The following is a 20103-nucleotide window of genomic DNA, read 5'->3' on the forward strand; positions in this document are numbered from 1 at the left end:
CAAATTATATCAAGTTGCTTATTTTAAAGTATTGAACTAGAGGGAACTTTCTTATTATATGGACTCAATAGGCTGGAATCTCCAATTTATGGAAAAAAATAATCTGTTTTGGAATATATCTCCTTCTTTAAAGTTTCAGTTCGATTAGGTGGCATTCAGCAAGAGTGACTTCATTTTGGTTTAGTCTGGTTGGTTGGGGCCTAATGTAGGAACTTAGTCTAAATGGCCTCCCATAATTTTGTTTAATTTCATATAAATGGAATCCCTACATTTTGAGAAAACATTTTCCATTACTATAACAAATTACATGAAGCTGGTTACTTTAGAAAGAAAAGAAATTTATTTAGCTCCCAATTTTGGAGGCTGAAAGTCCAAGATCAGGCAACCCTATCAGTTTGTCCTCCAGTGGGAGTCCCTTGGATGCATCACTTCCTAGAAAGTAGTATTATGGCTGGAGCACATGCAAGAGGGGGAGATTCGGGCTGCGGTTGTGGCTCAGTGGTAGAGCACTTGCCTAGCATGAGTGAGGCACTGGGTTCAATTCTCAGCACTGCATATAAATAAATGAATAAAATAAAGGTCTATTAACATCTAAAAAGATTTTAAAAAAGTGGGGGGGATCCAAAGGTGAGACAGGAGCCAGAGAGTAGGGAGGCATCAGACTCATACTTTTATAACTATTTACTCTCTGGGGGACTAATTGGGATTAATCTCTTCCAAGGGCAGTGTCCCTAGTTTCCTAATCACCACCTACTGTGCCCCATTTTCTTTTTTTTATGGTACCAGAGATTGAACCTAGGGGTACTTAACCACTAAGTCAGATCCCCAGTCCTTTTTATTTTTTCATTTTAAGACACAGTCTCACTAAATTTCCTAGGGCCTCACTGAGTTGCTGAGGCTGGCTTTGAACGTGTAATCCTCCTGCCTCAGCCTCTGGAGCCACTGAGATTACAGGTGTGCGCCACTGCATGTGGATTGGACCCCATTGTTTAAAGGCTCCAACACCTCCCAACATGGCCAGACTGAGAATCAAGCTTCTAACACATGAAACTTTGGGGGACATTCTTGAACCATATTGAAACTATAGCTGAACCTTCTTAAAGCCCTTCTTTAAAAATCCTATGAGAAATTATTTTCATGAGGCAAGTCTTGGAGTGCAGGATGTTACTGGTCACCTGTAGGTAAATTTTGTTTATCCCCAGTGACCTGGCTTGTTTTGGGGCCGGTTAAACAAACTCACCTGTAACTGGTGAGCTTTCAAACTGAAGTCATCTCTCCATGGCTAGCCCCCTAGATCACATTCTCTTTCCACCCTCTTTTTTATACTAACAAAACTTGATAAATAAGGAATAACAGAAGTAAGTTTGGACTTGCTGAACTTGAGATTGAAATACAGCAACACGTCTGGTTTGGAAAGTTTGTTTTCATTCAGAGTTATGAATTGATCAAATTCAATTCATAATTGATCAAATCAAAACATTTCTTATTGTAATGACTATGGAGGATCATTAAAAGAACAAGGAGTAACAGGGTGTTAGCTATGAGGTGAGCAATTGTTGTCATAAACCCACTCTCTCGTGACCTAGTGACACACTGTAATTGGTAGTGCTCATAGGGATGGCTGTGTGCACTTACTGTCAGACTTGGAGCAGCTGGCAAGGTGCCATGCCACAGGCAGAACAGGACAGGGCACCCTGAGCATTAGTTGGTAGGTTTGGAGACAGCGCCAACACCTGCTTGCCATATGGCCTTAAGTAAACTGCTATGAACTGTCTTTTCGCATGCTTTACCACTGAGCTGCATACCCAGTCTTTTTCATTTATTTTTCAAATTTATAGGAAATGTTAATTGCCAGGATTTGATCAGTACATATTATATACATGTATCTTAATATCAGACTGTATGCCGTAAATATGTATAATTATTGCATTTATTCATTTGTATGTAATACAGGTGGTCAAACCCGGGGTGGGGGGTACTTTGGCATTCTATCACTAAACTAATCCAGTCCTTTTTTTTTTTTTTTGAGATAGGGTCTCCCAAAATTGAAGAGTCTGGTTTTGAACTTGTAATCCTTCCTCATTGGCCTCCCAACTCACTGATATTAGAGGACACTCTTACCACATTCAGCTGTACATGTTAATTAAAACAATTATAAGGGTGTAAAGAGATGGGAATGTTAACAATTCTGATTTGATCATTAAATACTGTATATACGTCTCAAATTATGACACTGTATACCATAAATTTGTATGGTTAAAATAAAATAAATTTTAAAAGAATAGGAGAGGCTGCTATCAACAAGGTCTAATTGCCATTTTCAGAACTGTTGAAAAATAGTCCAGAAAGTGTAAAGAACTGGGAACAATTTTCTTGTTCAAATTTGTAGATGTTCATTGTGTCAACTGCTTCCATATATTTTAATGGAGGTTTTATAATAAAAAATAACCAAACCCAGTTTATGTATAGAGGCAATTAGAAATGCAATTGGTTAAAATATTTTGTTCTGGACTTGTAAACTTTATACATAAAAACACTTGAGAACAGAAAGTACCAATGAACATTTCGCCTTCTCTAGTTCAAACTTTCTCATATTAAGAATACATTCAAAGTGAAAAATGATGGCTAAACGCAGCAATAAAGCATCATCAGAAAATGAAGTCTCCAGAAGTTCAATTATAAAGTAAAATACAGGCAGAATTCTGCATTTTATGCATGTACTTTCTGTAACAATGAAATATTTATTTTTCCATCAATTATAATTGCTTCTTATCTCTCTTTATCTTCACAATTTGTTTCCTGATGTAAGTGCTTGGCTTTTCTTTCATGATCCAGAATTTCTTTGGGGAACAGTTTTTTTTCTACAAATACAGCTTTCAAAGTTTCAGAAAGTAAAGGAAGCACTGGAATTTGGGGGTGCTCATCCTCTGGCTCTTCCCTAAAGAATTTCTCAGGGTCTAGGAGAAAAGCAGCTTTCTTCACTTCCGGCAGCTCTTTCAGGTCTCTGATTCTTAATGACCTAAATGTACTTTTGCAACAGCAGGTAGTTCATTTTTGTATAATTTCACCATAATAAAGTTTAGGTTTTTTTTTTTTTTTCTTATAACTATCTCTTTCCTCAAATTTCATGTCTCTATTTATAGCTTCTGACAGTTTGACATTGTATGTTGAGTCATTTTTGTTTTTCTTGTTAAGTAGAGAATATTTTGTTGGGTCTAAACATGATTCCTCTTTAGAAAATAAAGGTTTTGCTCTCATACTTTCCTCTTGAGTTTTGCTTTCCTTTAAATTAGTATCTCTTTTAGGAAGAGAAAGACAGTTGTCAATGTGCCAATGCTTTGCCTGACCAAAGATCCAAATAGGAGCATCACAGATTCCAGTCACACAAATGCTGCAGTCTACAGAGGAGGAGATAATCAGGAAATGGCCACCTCGCTTGCTCGCTCGCACGCACACCTCCAAGGAAGTCATCCGGTCTTCATGAGGTTGGAATGATCTTATCAGAGTTGGAGGCTGTGTGATTTTGTTCTTACTGGAATTAAGACAGTACTCCTCTATGTTCCATATTTTCAAACATCCATCAAGATCTCCTGTGGTAACTTATCAATAGACATAATGGATCCAGCCACTCTATGGGCCAGAAATTCAGTCAGAAATTGTTTCTTAAATGTATTCCAGAATCTGATATAACTAGACCCACCGCATGATACGAGGTTAGCCTAATGGATATGGAGAATAAGAAATTCCCAAAATAATGAGGCCTGAGAAAAAGAAGTAAAAATGAAGGCCACGCACTGACAGCCTTCATCTCCCAGGACAAACGTCTTCCAGGCGCCAGCCAGCTGCAGACAGGGAGGAGGTGTTTCATCACCCTTAGAGGAAGTTGTCTTTGGAAGGTGTTCATCTCCTCCAAAGTAAATCCTTTTCAGACCCTTCCCACAGTCCTTGACCAAAAAAGCTCACATTCCTGAGTGTTCAAGCAAACTGACATATGCTCACTAGACCACCCCTCACAATAACCTATCTAAACCCAGTCCCTTTCGTTGTTCAGTGGCTCATTTCCCACCAGGAGAGTGGGGCCACAGGCACCATTTCATCCCCCTCAATAAAGAGCTGAGATGATGTGTGAGGTTTGCATCCTGCCTGGTCTTTTTGTGCTAACATGGTCCCTTTTTATTTTTTGATACAGGTTCTCACTAAGTTGCCGAGGCTGACCTTTAACTTGCAATCCTACCTCTGATTCCTGAGTCTCTGGGATTACAGGTGTGTGCCACTGTGCCTGGCTCTGTGGTCCATTTTTCTACACAGTCTTAGGATTTCCTTATCCATAAAACAAACAACAAAATCTCTAATCCTTCATGACAGATGTTCCAGGTCATCAGCTCATTTTTCCAGTTTATCATATGTCATAGACTCTGCTCAAGTGTTTTTCGTTATAATAATCATAAGGGAGCCAAGTTTACGGTACTGTCCTTTACTGTAATATAATATAAAACTGCTCCCCCATCCTTTACGCTGCAGTCACTGCCCCGTCTCCCGACTTCTTGACACTCCCCAGCCCTTTCCGCTGCAGTCATTTCCCTGCCTCCCAACTACTTGTCTGTGAACATCCTAGCTAGCTACTGGTTCATCAGTCAACTTGCAAGTATCCTTCTCTGTTATTGGTCCCCTGTTAGCCCAGCGGAATTCAACTGCTTAAGGATAGCTCCCCTGCTATCTTTTCTCATGCTTTCTCTCTGTACTCACTTTCTTTCTCTCTCCTCGCTTTTCACACTCTCTTTCTCTCTCTCTCTCTCTCTCTCTCTCTCTCTCTCCCCTCTCCCCCCCCCCCCTCTCATTTTCTCTCTTACCCTGCAGGGAGACACTCTGGTGGCTTAATAAACCCTCTTATTTGAGTTCCCGTGTCCAGAGTGGTTTCTGAGTTCTTACATTTACTATGTCTATAGTTTGAGTTAAAGTTTATAGAGGAATTTACCTGTTCTCTTCTGATTTTTAGTTTTGTCAATAGAGTGATAGGCTAGAGGCCTGACACTGGGGATTCAAAACAGCAGGTTCAGTTACTCACCCCAAAAAACAAACAGAAAAAGTAATGATGAAAAGCATGAAAGGAATTTGAATCCATGTAGCTGGGAAGACAAGGGGACCCACTAGTTCTTAGTCCTTTCTTTGCTGGGCTGATGGTGACTTCAAGGTTTTATTGAAAGGGGAATGAGGGCCAGGGTTAGGGGTTTGCATAGCTGGAGGTTTTTCATAGCTGTTAAAGCAGATGAGCTTGATCAGGTATGGTGTGTCCACCATTATCTCAGGATTAGTTAAATGGGGCCTTGTCTGAGAAAGAAAGTTGCTGTTTCCTGAAGGGGAGGAAGTAGCTTCAAGTCATCACAAGATAATTATTGATCACACTTTGTTCCTGGTAACCCAGATGACTCAGAGCAAAGGAGACAGATGCAAAATGGAGGCAGAGATGCCAAGTCTTTAATCCTGCTTTTTACCACTCACTGGATATTTGCAGGCAAAAGTGAAGAGTCCAAGTCTTTGCTACAGTTCTGTTTTTTTTTCTGTTTTTTTTTTTTATCCACTGTGGTAGTCAGCCTCCAAGATGGCTTCGATCTCCATGTATTTTTTTCTCCCTTTCACATTGACTAGAGTTGACCAACGTAACAACAGAACACTGTGGAAATGATCACAGTTTCTTCTTCTCTCATGGATCACTCTCTCGGGGGGAAGTGAACTACCAAGTCCTGAAGACGTTCAAGCAGCCCTATGGAGAGACCCTTGCCAACATCCATGTGAATGAGGCTACTGAGGACTTGGATCCACCAGCCCCAGTCAAACCCCAGTTGACAGGTTTACCATGGGAGATTCTGAATCAGAATCACTAGCCAAGATGCTCTCAAATTCCAAATCTACAGAAACAGTGAGATAATAAATATTGTTTTAAGCCACTAAGTTTTGGAGTAATTTGTTAGCAGCAATAGGTAAGCAATATATTCATAATTTGTCTTGTGATCAGAGCATATTTGATTTGAATTTGATACTTCTATCTCTTTCGATACTTGGGGACTCTTTTTTGCCTTTATTCTGATTCTTGGGTACAGTTCAGATAACTGAGTTTTGTGGTCTCTGGTTCCATACATAAACTAGTATTGCATCATCGCAGTCTTCTGAGACATGGAAGCATCTGGTTTTGGAGACAGTTATGCCTGTTATGCCTTGGTTAAGATTCCATTTCTGTTGTTTTGCTCTGCACTCCAGGGCTTGATCATCTCACTCAAAAGTGATCAGTCTCTCAGAAAACCAGTTAATATCAAAACAAACATTTGTACCCACAAAACCATGGTGCTGTTTTGCAGTGAATAGTGTGTCCTTTCTTTTTTTAAAAATTTAAAAATTTGTTCTAATTGTTATGCGTGATAGTAGAATGCATTATGACACATCATACATAAATGGAGTACAATTTCTCATTCTTCTGGTTGTACATGATGTAGAACCACACAGGTCATGTAGTCATATATGTACATAGAGTAATAATGTCAGATTCATTCTATTGTCCTTCCTACCCCTATACCCCTCCCCTCCCTTCATTCCCCTCTACCTAATCCCAAAGTAACTATTCTTCCCTACTCCCCGCCTTATTGTGAATTAGTATTTGCATAGCAGAGAAAACATTTGGCGTTTGGTTTTTTGGGATTGGCTTATTTCCCTAAGCATATTTTCCAGCTATATCCATTTACTGGCAAATGACATCATGTCATTGTTCTTTAAGTCTGAGTAATATTCCATTGTGTATATGTACCACATTTTCTTTATCCATTTATCTGTTGAAGGACACCTAGGTTTGTGATGGGCTGACAGGTCTGGCTCCATGAGAATGTTATAAGCCAGACTCTAAGGGAAATGACTAAACAGACTCCATTTTGCTCTGAGACTCCATGTTATGTAGGAAATAAGTTTCTCCCATGGGAACACCCCACCTCTGTACCCATCATCAGTTACTTAGTCTGACATGTTTAACAATACAAAATGACAATTCCTATGTAAAGAAAAAATTGCTCTCTTTTGATTCCTATTGCTCCTAAACAATGTACCATGTGAGTAGTGATTGTGTGGATGTTAGTAATCATTCTTTAGTTTGCACCTAGGTAAGGGTCATTTTGACCCATTTCTCCCTCTGCTGATGATCTCATGATATTAATGTGTAATTTCAAATCATAGCAACAGACACTTATGATTGATGTGATTTTTGGTATAAGAACCCCTACAACCCTATGGTCGGGGCTGTTCTCCCAATAGCCATTTTTTGGGGCATTGTATGAGACAGTCAGCCAACCGGCTTAATAAAGACTCAAATTTGGACTTCTCAGTTGTGATCAGTTTGTTCTTAAGTTGCACCCCATAACAGGTTGGTTCCACAGTTCAGCTATAGTGAGCTGAACTGCTCTAAACATTGATGTGGCTTTGTCACTGTAGTATGCTGATTTTAAGTACTTTGGGTATAAACTGAGGAGTGGGATAGCTAGGTCAAATGGTGGTTCCTTCTGAGTGTTCTGAGGAATCTCCATACCACTTTTCATAATGGTTGCACCAATTTGCAGTCCCACCAGCAATACATGAGTATACCTTTCCCTCACATCTTTCCCAACATTTACTATTGCTTGTGTTCTTGATAATTGCCATTATGACTACAGTGAGATGAAATCTTAGTTTTGATTTGTATTTCTCTAATTGCTAGAGATGTTGAGTGTGTCCTTTTTTGATATTTAATCCCTCCATATATAGTTAGCCATCTTTAAAATGGGGTGTTAACTTTTAAATTTATAGGGACTTGTAAGCATTATATAATTAATACTTACAAAGTTCCTAGTGCCTCACACATAGTAAGTGCTTAGAAAATATTTACTCCTAGAATTGAAGGAATGTGACTTCAGTCTCCCAAGCTAGAACCTTAACGCCTTCCTTTGCTCTGCATATTTAACCAGTTATCACATTGTATCAAGTGTTTGTTATGCTTTGGATCTGGAAAGTCCCCCAAAGGCTCATATGTTGAAGACTTGGATCCCAATGCAGCTATGTCAGGAGGTGGGTCTTATGGAAATGATTGGAACATGATGGTTCTGACCTTATCAGTGAACTAATACTTGATGAATTAATAATTTGAATGGAACTACTGGGGTTAATACAGCCCTCCTTTCAGTGTAGGCAGGTGGGGCATGGTTGGAAGTAGGTCACCGGCAGGTCATGTACGTTCTTAAGGTTATGTCTTATCCCTGGTCCCTTCCATCCCCTCTCCCCTTCCTGGCTGCCATGAGTTGAGTTCTCCACTTTCAGGTTGCACAGAAGAGTACAATTTGGCATCTGGTTCATCCGTTCATTTTTCATTAGCATGTAAAGTTCGGACAGGCTCTTGGAACATCCTCTCTTTCTTCCCCAAAGGTAACACTCATATATCCACCTCAGTTTAAGGGAGAAAGTTACAGGTCTTGGATTTTAGTGGGGCAGGTAGGTGTCATCGGGCCTGGGTTTCCATCCCATTTTTACTATAGCAGGTCATGTACACCCTTAAGCATTGATCCAAGCGCCCTAAGTGGAGTTAATGCAGCTCTCCTTTCAGGCAGCTGTGAATAACAATCGCTCGCTGGCGACTGACAGACCTGGTCCCGCGAGAGTGACCCGGTTCTGTCTGAGGGCATTCGAGGCGGTGCGGAGTCACGCTGGCGTCACTTCCCTCCCAGAGGCAGGCACCTTGCGGGTGGAGGCTGAACTGGTACTCGTCCTAAAGCCCAGAAGATCGCCGGCGTTGGTGCGAGGTCCCGAACCTGCCCAGGAGCTCCAGCCCGCGCCGGAACCCGAGTTGCAAACCCCCTCGCCGCCGCCCGTCATGAGCAGCCCCTTGCGGCCGAGCCCAAGCGTCTGGCGGCGGGCGGCCACTGTAGTGCTGGCTGCCGGCTGGACGCGCCCGGGCGCCGCAACGTCACGGTCCCCGCCACCCTCCGAAGGCTTCCGGCTGCTGCTGCTGCAGCGCTCCCAGAACCAAGGCTTTATGCCCGGTGCGCACGTCTTCCCCGGCGGCGTGCTGGACGCGGCAGATCGCTCCGCGGACTGGCTGCACCTCTTCTCCGCGCACCTAGGGCAGCCGCGCTTCGGCCTAGGCCCAGCGCCGCCCGCGAGAGCCTCTTTCCCGGTGCTGCCCGACGCCGCCGACGGACAGGCCGGGGCGCTGCCTGATGACGTCGCCATGCGCATCTGCGCCATCCGCGAGGCCTTCGAGGAGGCGGGCGTGCTGCTGCTGCGGCCCAGGGGCTCCTTGTCTGTCCCCGAGTCCCAAGGGCCAGCCCGGGAGCCCGGCTGTGCCCTCACCCCGCCTCAGGGCCTGGAAGCTTGGCGCGCGCGCGTCCGCCGCGACCCGCGCCACTTCCTGCGCCTGTGCGAGCACCTGGACTGCACTCCGGACATCTGGGCGCTGCACGACTGGAACGTCTGGCTCACGCCGTTCAAGCGCGGTTTCAGTCGCCGCTTCGACACGGCATTCTTCCTGTGCTGCCTGCGCGAGCCGCCGTCGGTCTATCCCGACCTGGCGGAGGTAGTGGGCTGCCAGGTAGGGCATCCACGGGGACCAGGTGGTAAAGCACCCCTGGGTTTGATCCCAAGTACCAATAAATGAACATACTAATAAATACAGGAGGACGTGTGTAGGTTACATGCAAATACTACACCATTTTATAAAAAGGACTTGAAACATCCCTAGATTTTGGAATCTGAGGGCGAAGTCCTGGAACCAAGCCATAACGGATGCCAAGGGACAACTGTACTTCTATTTCTCCCCTGCTTTACATTCTGCAGTTGTCATACTTTCATTTCTTTTATTTATTTATTTATTTCTACAATTATTTTTGCTTTAGATAGTAGACAGTCTTCTTTTTTTTTTTTCTTTCTCCCAGTGATAGGGATTTAAACAGGGCCCTTGTGCATGTTAGGCAAGCACTCTACCACTATGCTGTATTCCCAAACCTTTTTATTTTATTTTGAGACAAGGTCTTACTAAGTTTCCCAGGCTGGCCTTGAACTTTCAATACTCCTGTTGCAGCCTTCTGAGTTTCTGGGATTATAGGTGTGTGCCACTGTGTCTGTTTAAGACAATCTTTTAAAGACTGTGGAAATGAGGGGAAATAATGTCTTTTATGTTTACCATTTTTACTGCTCTTCATTTCTTTTTTTAAACAATTTTTCTAGATGTTGATAAATCTTTATTCATTTATTTATATGTGGGGCTGAGAATCGAACCCAGTGCCTCACACATGCTAGGCAAGCGCTCTACCACTGAGCCACAACCCCAGCCCTCTTCATTTCTTTATGCTGATCAAAAGCTACAACTGGCATTTCTTTGATTAAAGAACTTCCTATAAATCCCAGCTGTCAGGAGACTGAGCCAGGAGGATGGCAAGTTCAAAGCCAGCCTCAGCAACTTAGTGAGGCCTTAAGCAACTCAGTGAGACCCTGTCTCTAATAAAATATAAAGAAAAAATTAAAAAAAAAATAAAATAAAAAAAGCTGGGGATGTGGGTTGGTGGTTAAGCAACCCTGGGTTCAATTCCAGGTACCAAAATGAAAAAAAAAAAAAAAAAAAAGTAAAAAAAAGAACTTCCTACAAAGAATTTTCTATAATATTTCTTAATGTTCAGATCTTCCAATAAACCTCTAAATTTTGTTGGTCAGAGAAGGAGATGTTGGATATTGTGATTTTTATGTTGTTGAGTGCTGGATTTTGCCATGTTCCATTAAATAGTGTTGGACTTTCCCTGGCAACAGTTACTACAAGTTAACTTGATTCTTTTGAGGTTTGTTATAAATGGTTTTAGGGTGGATCTACAGTACCCTTTATTTTAGGACTAATTTAGCTGCGTTTCCATTGTGTGACTGCTATGGAGTTTATTTGAACACTCCTTATATTGAGTGGTTGGAGGGAATTTGAAAAATTCTTGACTGTAAATGAGCTCTGGGAATTTAGTCTTAAAGCTTCCAGGTAATTGTTCCTTCTCTGGTATCATCTTTTCCAATCTCCTATGGTTTTACCTTATGCATGGCCAGATGCGTGTTCAGCAGTGATTCAGGGGTGCTCTGTATAGATTTTTGGAACTCTATTTGTGTAATTCCTTCCTCTTAGGTTCACTGTTTTTCAATGCTAGCCTGTGTGAGCTTCACAATTCTGATCTCTGTCTTCTCAAGTTGGTAAGGAATCCTAGACTCTGATTAAGTTCTCTCTCCTCGTCCTGCAGTCTGGGGATCATTTTTAGGCAGAAACTCCAGACAATGGTAGGGTTCACCTCATTCATTTTTCGAAGAAATTAATAGTACTGGCATTTTCAGTGTCTGGAAATAGTTGTTTCATAAGATTTTATCCAGCTCTTTATTATTTACTTGGTGGGAGGAATATAATTCAAACTCTCATGGGTGGAAGAAGAGGTTCCAATAAACAGTTTTTTTGAGATGGACCTCATTATGTTGCTGAGGCCGGTCTTGAACTTGTAGAGTCAGTGATCCTCCCACCTCAGCCTCCTGGGTTCAGGTGCTGTATATATATATATATATATATATATATATATATATATATATATATATATATATACACACACACACACACACATACCACCACACCTGGATAATAATTTTTTTTCTTTTTTTTTGCGGTGCTGGGGATCGAACCCAGGGCCTTGTGCTTGCAAGGCAAGCACTCTACCGGCTGAGCTGTCTCCCCAGTCCTGGATAATTATTCTTAATCTGGCTTAGATCCGTGGTTCTCAAATGGTGGAGATTTGCCCACGCCACCATGGGATACACTTGGCAATGTTTGAAGACATTTTTTGGTTGTCACAATGGGGGGATTGTTAATTGGCGTCTAGTTGGTAGAGCCCAAGGATGCTGAATATCCCTGTTTTAGTGCCTAGACAGTACTCCTCAATGAAGAATGATCTCACCTGGTATCAGTAGTGTTGAGATTCAAAAATCTAGCAGAAATGATGGAATTTGGAGCCAGATACCCCCAGAGTTTGAAGTTCAGATTTTCTAGTTAGAGGAGCTACCTGAATATCTTCATCTGTAAAATAGGACTTTGCAGCATTATCCGATGGACTAGAAATATTTTATATAAAATATTTTGAGCAGAGCTTTACTGGCAACAAGTAATAAATGATAATATTTTAACCGATGGTCTAGAATAATCTGAACAGGTTGGATTAAGTGGAGATGACTATCATTTTGCCTGTTACTGAATTTATAGGACCAAGAAAGCAGAATGCCCTGGAAATAACTTAATGATTCTAATGATTCGGTAACTTTGAGACCCAGAGCTTTGACTTTCAAAAGCCAACTTCAGAGTGATCTGGGGTGCTTTTTTAAACTCAGATTGCTCAACCCTCTACCAGGATCAAAGGGATGTAAAGATTTAACAGGCCTCTCAGGGATTAGTTAAGTACATACAGGTTCGCAAACCTTTGATCCATAGTCACCTGAGGTAGAAGTCAGTTTTAACTCTGAGTTTTGGGGGAGGGTTTAGAAAAACTCAGTCCTGGTATATGAGAACTGACCACCAAAGGAGGAAGGTGCTGAAAGGCCAAAGAAAAAGGCAGATAGATCCAGCATTGCACAAAGTTGGAATTTATTAGGGACTTTTGCATGTCTTGGGCTGCAGCAGGACAAGAGGACTCCCTGCATCCCAAGGTAGGAGGAAGGAGTTTATATGCTAAACTAGACAGGGGTGGGCTGCAGCCCAAGTGGAATGGACCTGGGCTTTCTCAGAAACTATTAATGTGTCATTTGTCAGTTAAGAAACAGTCCAGGTGTTGCCAGGTGCAGTGAGGCATGCCTGTAATCCCAGCTGCTTGGGATGCTGAAGCAGGAGGATCACAAATTACCCAGGCCTGTCTGGATACTTTAGTAAGCCCTAGTCTCAAAATGAAAAAGAGCTGGGATGTGGCTCAGCGGCAGAGCACACCTGGGTTCAATCTCCGGTACCACAGAAAGAGAGGGAAAAGAGGGAAAAGGAGAGAAGAAGGAAGGGAGGGAGAAGGAAAGAAAGGGTCTGGGTATCAGTGGCTAGGGAAAAATGCTAGGCTGACTGTCAACTGTCTGTCCTGCAGGGTTTAGAAGAGGCAAAATGGCCCCTACAACCAAGATGGCAATGGGTTCTTAGTGTAAGCAGATAGTTAGGAAACCAGCTAAAGAAGGGCCTTTGGGGTTTTCCCATACTCCTTGAGTCAGCTCTTTTTATCTCAGGTCTGTGAAGGAAAGCTGTGGAAGGAGAGCAGTTTGCATCGCTTGAATTTAATGGGCAGACCCTGTCTGGCTGAAACCCTACAGTTACTATGGTCCTTGGACTCTAGGCTGAGGCATGCTTCTTTCCTGAAAGCTCCTATTGTTCCTGATTCTTCACCACCATTGTAATGTGTGTCACACACCATGATGCATTTTGGTGGCTAAAGGCCCCAAAGTGCCTAACAGAGCTTTGTCCATCATTTCCTCAGGGCCTAGCCTTATGGGAGGAATAAACAGGCACCAAGTTCTCAATCCACTGTTATGAGTTTACCCTTCAGTCTTCCTTTGAGAGTGAACAGACCCACTTTGGCCCCTCTGCATCTTCTGTCTTTATGCTGAACAACTCCTAGCTCAATCCTTAGTGATCCGTCCTGGTTCACTGACCCTGGGGTCAGTGTCCCAATAATCGACCTCTTAAGAGGATCAACACAGCTTTCTTCCCTGGATCTTTTTTTTTTTTTTTTCTATAGAGCAGGTCTTGCTATGTTACCTAGGCTGATCTTAAACCCCTCTAATCAAGCTATCCTCCTGCCTCAGTCTCTCAATTAGCTGGGACTAGTGTTATGTCCACTGCACCAAACCCCCAAATGTTTCCTTTGTTTCAGAAGGATCTAGAAAGGCATTTTAATGAATTAATTTTGTATCTTCAAGTAGATCCTATGCACTAACCTAACTATCTTCCCACAGTGGTCGTCTCCATCAGAGGCAACTAAAAGTTTCATATCAAAAGAAATTTGGCTGCCACCCCCACAGTTCTATGAAGTAAGAAGACTTGAAAACTTTGCCTCTCTGTCTGACTTGCACAAATTTTGTTTGGATCGTGCCTTAGAAGGGACTGAACGGTGGCTGCCAATTACTCTTTTAACTGCTGATGGGATGGTCCAGCTTTTACCTGGTAAGTCAGTGAAGCCCCACAACTTTTGTCAGTATGCACATTCAGTCACCAGGCTGTCTGGCAGCAAGAGACATGAATTACATTTAGATTGTTTAGCCTACAAAGTACTAATTAAATAGGGCCAAAGCCTGTAAAACATCCATGTTATCTATTATAACCAGAAATTTCGAATGACATCACATACACATTTATATAAGTACATTTTATAGACGTTAACAAAGTTTTATGTATTATCTCACTTTTTACAGTTTAATTTTTTAAAATTGATTTTTAGTAGTAGATGGACACAATGCCTTTAGTTTATTATTATGTGATGCTGAGGATTGAACCCAGTGCTTCACACATTCCAGGCAAGTGCTGTACCACTGAGCCACAACCATAGCCTCTACAATTTAATTTTGAATTATGAGAACCTATAAGCTGTCAACCTGAGCTATGGTCTTTTAACCATACAGTATGCTATGAGTATAACACTGAGTTAGGAAATTTGATAGTTGATTATAGTAGGGATAAACACAAGAGTTTTGTGGCAGGGGTTTTGTGACCTATCATATTTCATATCTGCCTGCTCAGCTTCTGTGACTCGTGATAAGATTCAACCTATAGGGGGACAGTTTGGCAGTTTTGATGTAAATAATAACTTCTTTAAATTAACCTTATCAGATCAGCCCATATAGAAACACCAAAAGTATGACTGTCAAGATCAATATCAGTGTCAGTTTTTAATACATTAAAGAGTTACAAACTAATATAAAAGTAAAGAGTTCACAATGAAAAACATTCCAGTCATAAATTTTTATGTGCTTAAAGAAAATTCTTGGGTGGAGGATAAGGGGAGGGTGAAGATATTAAAAATATAAGAGAAAAATTAAGATAAATTCAGAAAATTAAGGTTATTTAACAACTAAGCCAGTTCCAAATGCATGAATTAGATAAAAATAAATACCAATTTATGTGTCATTAATATACTAGAATGATTTATAAAATGATACTTTATGGAGTTAAATTTTTATTTTTTAGGAGATGAGCTATACTTAGAAGATTCAGACTTTTTAGAAAAGTTTTTGTCTACTGAAAAAACAACTGAAGAAATCATGAAGGAAGGCAAGAAATTTCACCGAATAGTGATACACGGTCACCATCTTTATGATATCCATGTGACTATTCAGTTAAAGTATAAACATGTTTATCCTAAGAACTGGGTAATAAGTAAGAGCCATTTGTAGGGAGCTGTTTCTTTGTAAACTAACCTGTTTCAGTCGTGGGAATGATTAAAAAGAGTCAACTAAATCTGTTTGTAAATTATAAAACTCAGTGCCTATGCAAGTAATCATGCAGTGTTTCTTCTATCAAGTGGGCTGTGGAGCTCTCTTGCTTATTTTATTCTTTTAACCATACAGTATGTAGTGAGTATAAAATTGTTACCAAAATGAGAAAAAAATGTCAAAAGGGGCCCCACTTCTATATTTTATTAGCTCAAAAGTTTCAGTAAGATGTTTTCTTGCGGTTGTTCCAACCATCCCACATATCAGTATTTTTCCTGATGTGCCTTGGAAGTTGAACCGTGAATTTCTTAGATTTTCTGCTGGAATTAATTTGAGAGTGTCTGGATGGCAAACACTAGACTGAGTGATAATATATAATTCAAGTGATAATTCCATTGTTTTCTTGCTATTGTCTTTAGCTTGATTACTAAGATCCAATTCTATTTAAAACCAAGTAGCATTAGTTATTATGTTTTCCAAACTGGAAATCTATTTTAGTTAATATTTTAAAGAACTGAAGCCATCAACTTTTATGTTCTTAAGTGTTAGTTAATGAATACAGAGTTTAGAGAGAGAGTATTAAATTAGTTAACCTGGATAGTTCTTTCACCTCCTTTAAAGATGAATAATTTTTTTTTTTTTTGCTGATTAAAGGTGGGAAATAATAGTTAACAGCAATTCTTACTATCTTTGACTATATTATACATTACACAATAGATTTATTTCATGAAATTTCCTAGTTTTTCTACCAACAAAATAAAGGCAATGATAAATAGCTTATGTATATCATATGATCCTGATTAGAAGAATATATCTAGAGCAGTGGTTTTCTACCTGGGCACTTTTGCCCTCAGGGCAATTGGCAGTCTAGACACATTTCCAGTTGTCACAAATGAGGAGAGAATGCTACCACCATCTAGTGGGGAGAGGCCAAGGATGCAGTTAAATAACTCGCCCACAACAAAGAGTTGTCTGGCCAAAGGTGACGAACATTGATCTAAAGTCTTCTATTTGTCTCAGTAAATGGTCCTGATAGGTGAATTGTGAGAACCACAGACAGTTACCATTCCATCTTGCTTCTGAGTCTACTAAAGCTCTCCTTAATGACTTTTAGCCTTGGGTATAGTTTTTCATTTTTACAGAATACTAGAATGTTTCAGGGAAGGGACCAAAGGAACCTGTTTACACCATTTTTGTGAAAACAGAAACAGACCCATGGAGCTAATTAGTGCCATAGCCAAGAGAATTTTACCCCTAACTCCCCTGCCCTTTTCACTGGAGTTATTATAGCTCAGTGGATGATTGCAGATGTCATGAAAAAATACTGTGACTTTTTTTTTTTTTTTTTCATAGAAAAGATACAGTTTAGGGCTGGGGATGTAGCTCAGCTGGTAGAGTGCTTGACTTGAAAGCATAAGGCCCTGGGTTCAATCCCCAGCACCAAAAAAAAAAAAAAAAGAAAGAAAGAAAAGAATACAATTTAACTCAGTGTTGTTAATCGGAATGAAACTTGTCCCCTTAAGAATTCTTTCTGGGCCAGGCACAGTGGCACCTTTATGTATGTGATCCCAGTGAATTGGGAAGCTAAGGCAGGAGAAAGCACAAGCCAGCCTGGACAACTTGGTGAGACTGTCTCAAAGTAAAAAGTACCGTAAAATTTTAAAAAATTAAAAATAAAGAAGAAAGCCATGTGAAGACAAAGACAGAGGTTTTATTGGTGTAGCTGCATGCCATGGGGCACTAAGGATTGCCAGCCACCACTAGAATATAGGAAGAGGCAAAGGACTCTTCCTGAGAGCCACTAGAGGGACCAGGACTCTTCCAATACCTTGTTTTGGACTTCTGGCTTCCGGAACTGTGAAAGAATAAATTTTTTAAAATAAAATTTTAAAAAAATGAAAAGTACAAAGGGCTGGGGGGTGGCGTGTAGCTCAGTGGTAGAGCACTTGCATAGCATGGGTGAGATCCTGGGTTCAGTCCTGTAGTGTGTGGTGGGTGGGGAGGCACAAAAAGAATTCTTTTCCTCAACTGTCACGACTTCCTCTATCTGCAGTGACACACTGTCCCAGCAGTCCAAAATAAAGCAGCTGAAAAATTATGTTTTAGAGGCTAGCTTGTGTTTGTGGTATTCTTCAGATGGACTCTTAGCTAATGGTGGTAGGTACAGAAGTGGGAAACTGATTACTTATCCCTACTCCTCCTCCGTATCACCTATCACTATTCCATGCTAACCTGTCCAAGCACAGCCAGGACAGGTCTTTTATGATACCACAGATCTTGAAACTACACTTCAAAGCTAAAGAAGAAATGCCTAGTTGGCATGTAATTTCATGAATGCCTTTTTCCCGATTCTTTTGGGTGACCTTTATCAGCATCCAAAACTAGGTTGGCACTGATATTCAGGCTAAAATGTCTTGTTCACACTGTTCTTTGTTAATAAAAAGCAACCCAGACATTCTATAATATGGGAGACACTGTATAATATGGAAGATTTGAGACTCAAATATAAGGGGACCCTTCTCTTATGAGGGATAATCTGTGGTCTGTTTGAGCCTATGTAGTTATTTCCCTCTGTCCTCAAACCTCTATTTTTTTTTTCAACCTCTCTTCTACATTAGACATTTTTGCCCCTACCCACCCTGCCTCTGCCGTTTTGTTAGTTTCTTCTCCTCTAATTAATCTTTTGATCTTAGACTGTAACAGGGGTCCCTTTCATGTAGCAGGTCAATTTCCTACTTTAAACATAAACCTACCTTGCTGTTTGACCACTGATGGTTTACGTCAAAACTGACATTTTTTTCCCCTCCTCTCTCTTCCTCCTAACTGTAGGGAAGCAGGATTAACATTCTTCCTGTCCCAGGCTGGGTTTATCTCTGACCCACAGGAATGAAGAAATCCAGACTGGGGGGCTGGCAGCTATAGATCTAAGAAATAGCTATCTCTTTTTTAAAAGAATTTTTCTTTTATTTTTAGTTGTAGATGGACACAATGCCTTTGTTTTGTTTTATGTGGTGCTGAGGACTGAACCCAGTGCCCCACACATGCTAGGCAAGCGCTCTATCACTGAGCCACAACCCCAGTCTCAGAAATGGCTATCTCTAAAGGCTCATCATCTGAATACGAATTATGTCTCCTGATAGGCACACCTGGGGCTTAGCCCTATTTCCCTTTTAAAAGCCTTTGTTCCTCCTGGCTGTTGGAATCACAGCCTCTGAGAACTTAATCCACTGCTTTTTCTCAGTTGCTAGCAAATCAATAAAATTTTTCCCCTTATTTCTTAAAACCTTGTCCTCATTACTGGACCAGCACTGAAAACAAGGAACAAGCTTTTGGCATCAAGTTCCTTAGCCCTGGTTTTCAGACACCTTTCTTTCCTTGGCTGAGGTCAGCAATTTCCAGGTGGAAGCCCCTTGTTCTTCACTTTTTACTGTTTCTTTGTCATTGACTGGAAATGACAAGTGGAACATCTATTTTGGACCCAGGAAGGGAAGCTGGTGTTAAGGCATACTCCCTCCAGCTCTGGACTACTCACCTCTTGCATGTTACATGAAAAAATAATATACTTCTATTTAATTAACTATATTTTATCTTTAGCTATTAAAAATTACATTTTTTCCCTAACATTATTTTCTCTTCTCAAGCAGTTTCAGCAATTTTCCTCGTATCAGAAAGCTACCAGTTATTCAAGATAGAAAACATCATTCTTGATTTTTCTCTTCTCTTGATTCCTATATCCAGAGGATTAGCAAACCCTGTTGATTCTATTACCCACGCTTATCTGGAGTCTTCTGACCCATGCATGTACTGCTGTCCCTTTTAAAAGCCTTTGTTCCTCCTGGTTGTTAGAATCACAGCCTCTGAGAACTTAATCCACTGCCATCTTTTTCTCTTACCTAGCGGCTACCACTACCTCAGGCCTAAGCTCCATTTTCATTCTTCCCTCACATGTATTTACCCACTGAGCAGGAAAAGGGATCTTGAAATGGAAATCTCTTTCCAGTCACTGCCCTCAATGGCTTTTCTTCACACTGAAAATCGAAAGCATGGCCTAGGAGGCCCTGGCTTCTCTGATCTCCTCATGCGCCCCTGTCCATCTGCACACCCCTCACAAAGAAAGGTCTTAACATTCCTCCTTTACTCAGAGTTCTTTCCCATCTCAGGACTTTTTGCACTGTTGCCTTGAGACAAACCTGGATCTCCAAGCAGCTTTTGTCCTTGGGTCTGTTTGTTACCACAGCCTAAGGAAACTATGTTAAAGACAAAGGATGACATCCAACGTATGGATTATTGGCAGAGCTAAAAGAAAATTCCAGAACAAATGGAAGAGAATGACGTTTTCTTGAGCTGTAGAAAAATGCTGATCTGCAGATGAGAAGGCCTTGTCATGGTCAAAGTGAATCATCAAAAATCATCCAATAGCTGGATGATATGTTGAATATCAAAGAATGCCATGGATTTTTCAGGAACAGAAAGAAAAATTACAAAGGTATAAAATTCTAAGTGTGTCACAGGTGAAAAGGATGCAGGGTCCTCAATAATTTTGTCAATCATATGTGAAAACCACAAAAAAAATCATTTCTATATGAGCTCTGAAGATACCATACACTATGTAAAAAATTCACAGGTAGAAATGAC

General features: G+C 40.9%; 2 protein-coding genes across 5 annotated transcripts in view; both read left to right on the top strand.

The window, feature by feature from the left end:
* The first annotated feature begins 7170 nt into the window (after nt 1-7170).
* On the top strand, nt 7171-19844 carry NUDT19 (nudix hydrolase 19). Of its 2 annotated transcripts, none has more exons than XM_079119914.1 (3): nt 7171-9595; nt 13996-14203; nt 19706-19844. In XM_079119914.1, the coding sequence occupies exons 1-3, from the start codon at nt 8594-8596 to the stop codon at nt 19708-19710; spliced, it is 1215 nt and encodes a 404-aa protein (XP_078976040.1). In that variant the 5' UTR covers nt 7171-8593; the 3' UTR covers nt 19711-19844. The 2 variants fall into 2 exon arrangements, with proteins under 2 accessions (XP_078976040.1, XP_078976039.1); XM_079119913.1 differs by lacking the exon at nt 19706-19844 and adding an exon at nt 15224-16980 and having other exon boundaries at nt 7178-9595.
* TDRD12 (tudor domain containing 12) overlaps nt 14065-20103 on the top strand; it is a 92487-nt gene continuing 86448 nt past the window's right edge. Inside the window, exon 1 of one of the 3 annotated variants that reach the window (XM_079119897.1) lies at nt 14065-14203. In XM_079119897.1, coding sequence (XP_078976023.1) covers nt 14180-14203 — 24 coding nt within the window. In that variant the 5' untranslated portion in view covers nt 14065-14179. Of the gene's footprint in view, nt 14204-19819; nt 19955-20103 lie in introns of those variants that run through there. The other 2 variants (XM_079119895.1, XM_079119896.1) reach the window with 2 other exon arrangements.

The sequence above is a fragment of the Sciurus vulgaris genome (genome assembly GCF_902686455.1).
Source record: "Sciurus vulgaris genome assembly, chromosome: 17".
Taxonomy (NCBI): domain Eukaryota; kingdom Metazoa; phylum Chordata; class Mammalia; order Rodentia; family Sciuridae; genus Sciurus; species Sciurus vulgaris.

Bases quoted from the DNA above. Each gene is read 5' to 3' on its own strand.
- NUDT19 (XM_079119913.1), top strand. From the start codon at position 8,594: ATGCAGCTCTCCTTTCAGGCAGCTGTGAATAACAATCGCTCGCTGGCG. The intron at 9,596-13,995 runs GTAGGGCATCCA...ATCTTCCCACAG, and splicing joins CGGAGGTAGTGGGCTGCCAG to TGGTCGTCTCCATCAGAGGC. The intron at 14,204-15,223 runs GTAAGTCAGTGA...TTTATTTTTTAG, and splicing joins GATGGTCCAGCTTTTACCTG to GAGATGAGCTATACTTAGAA.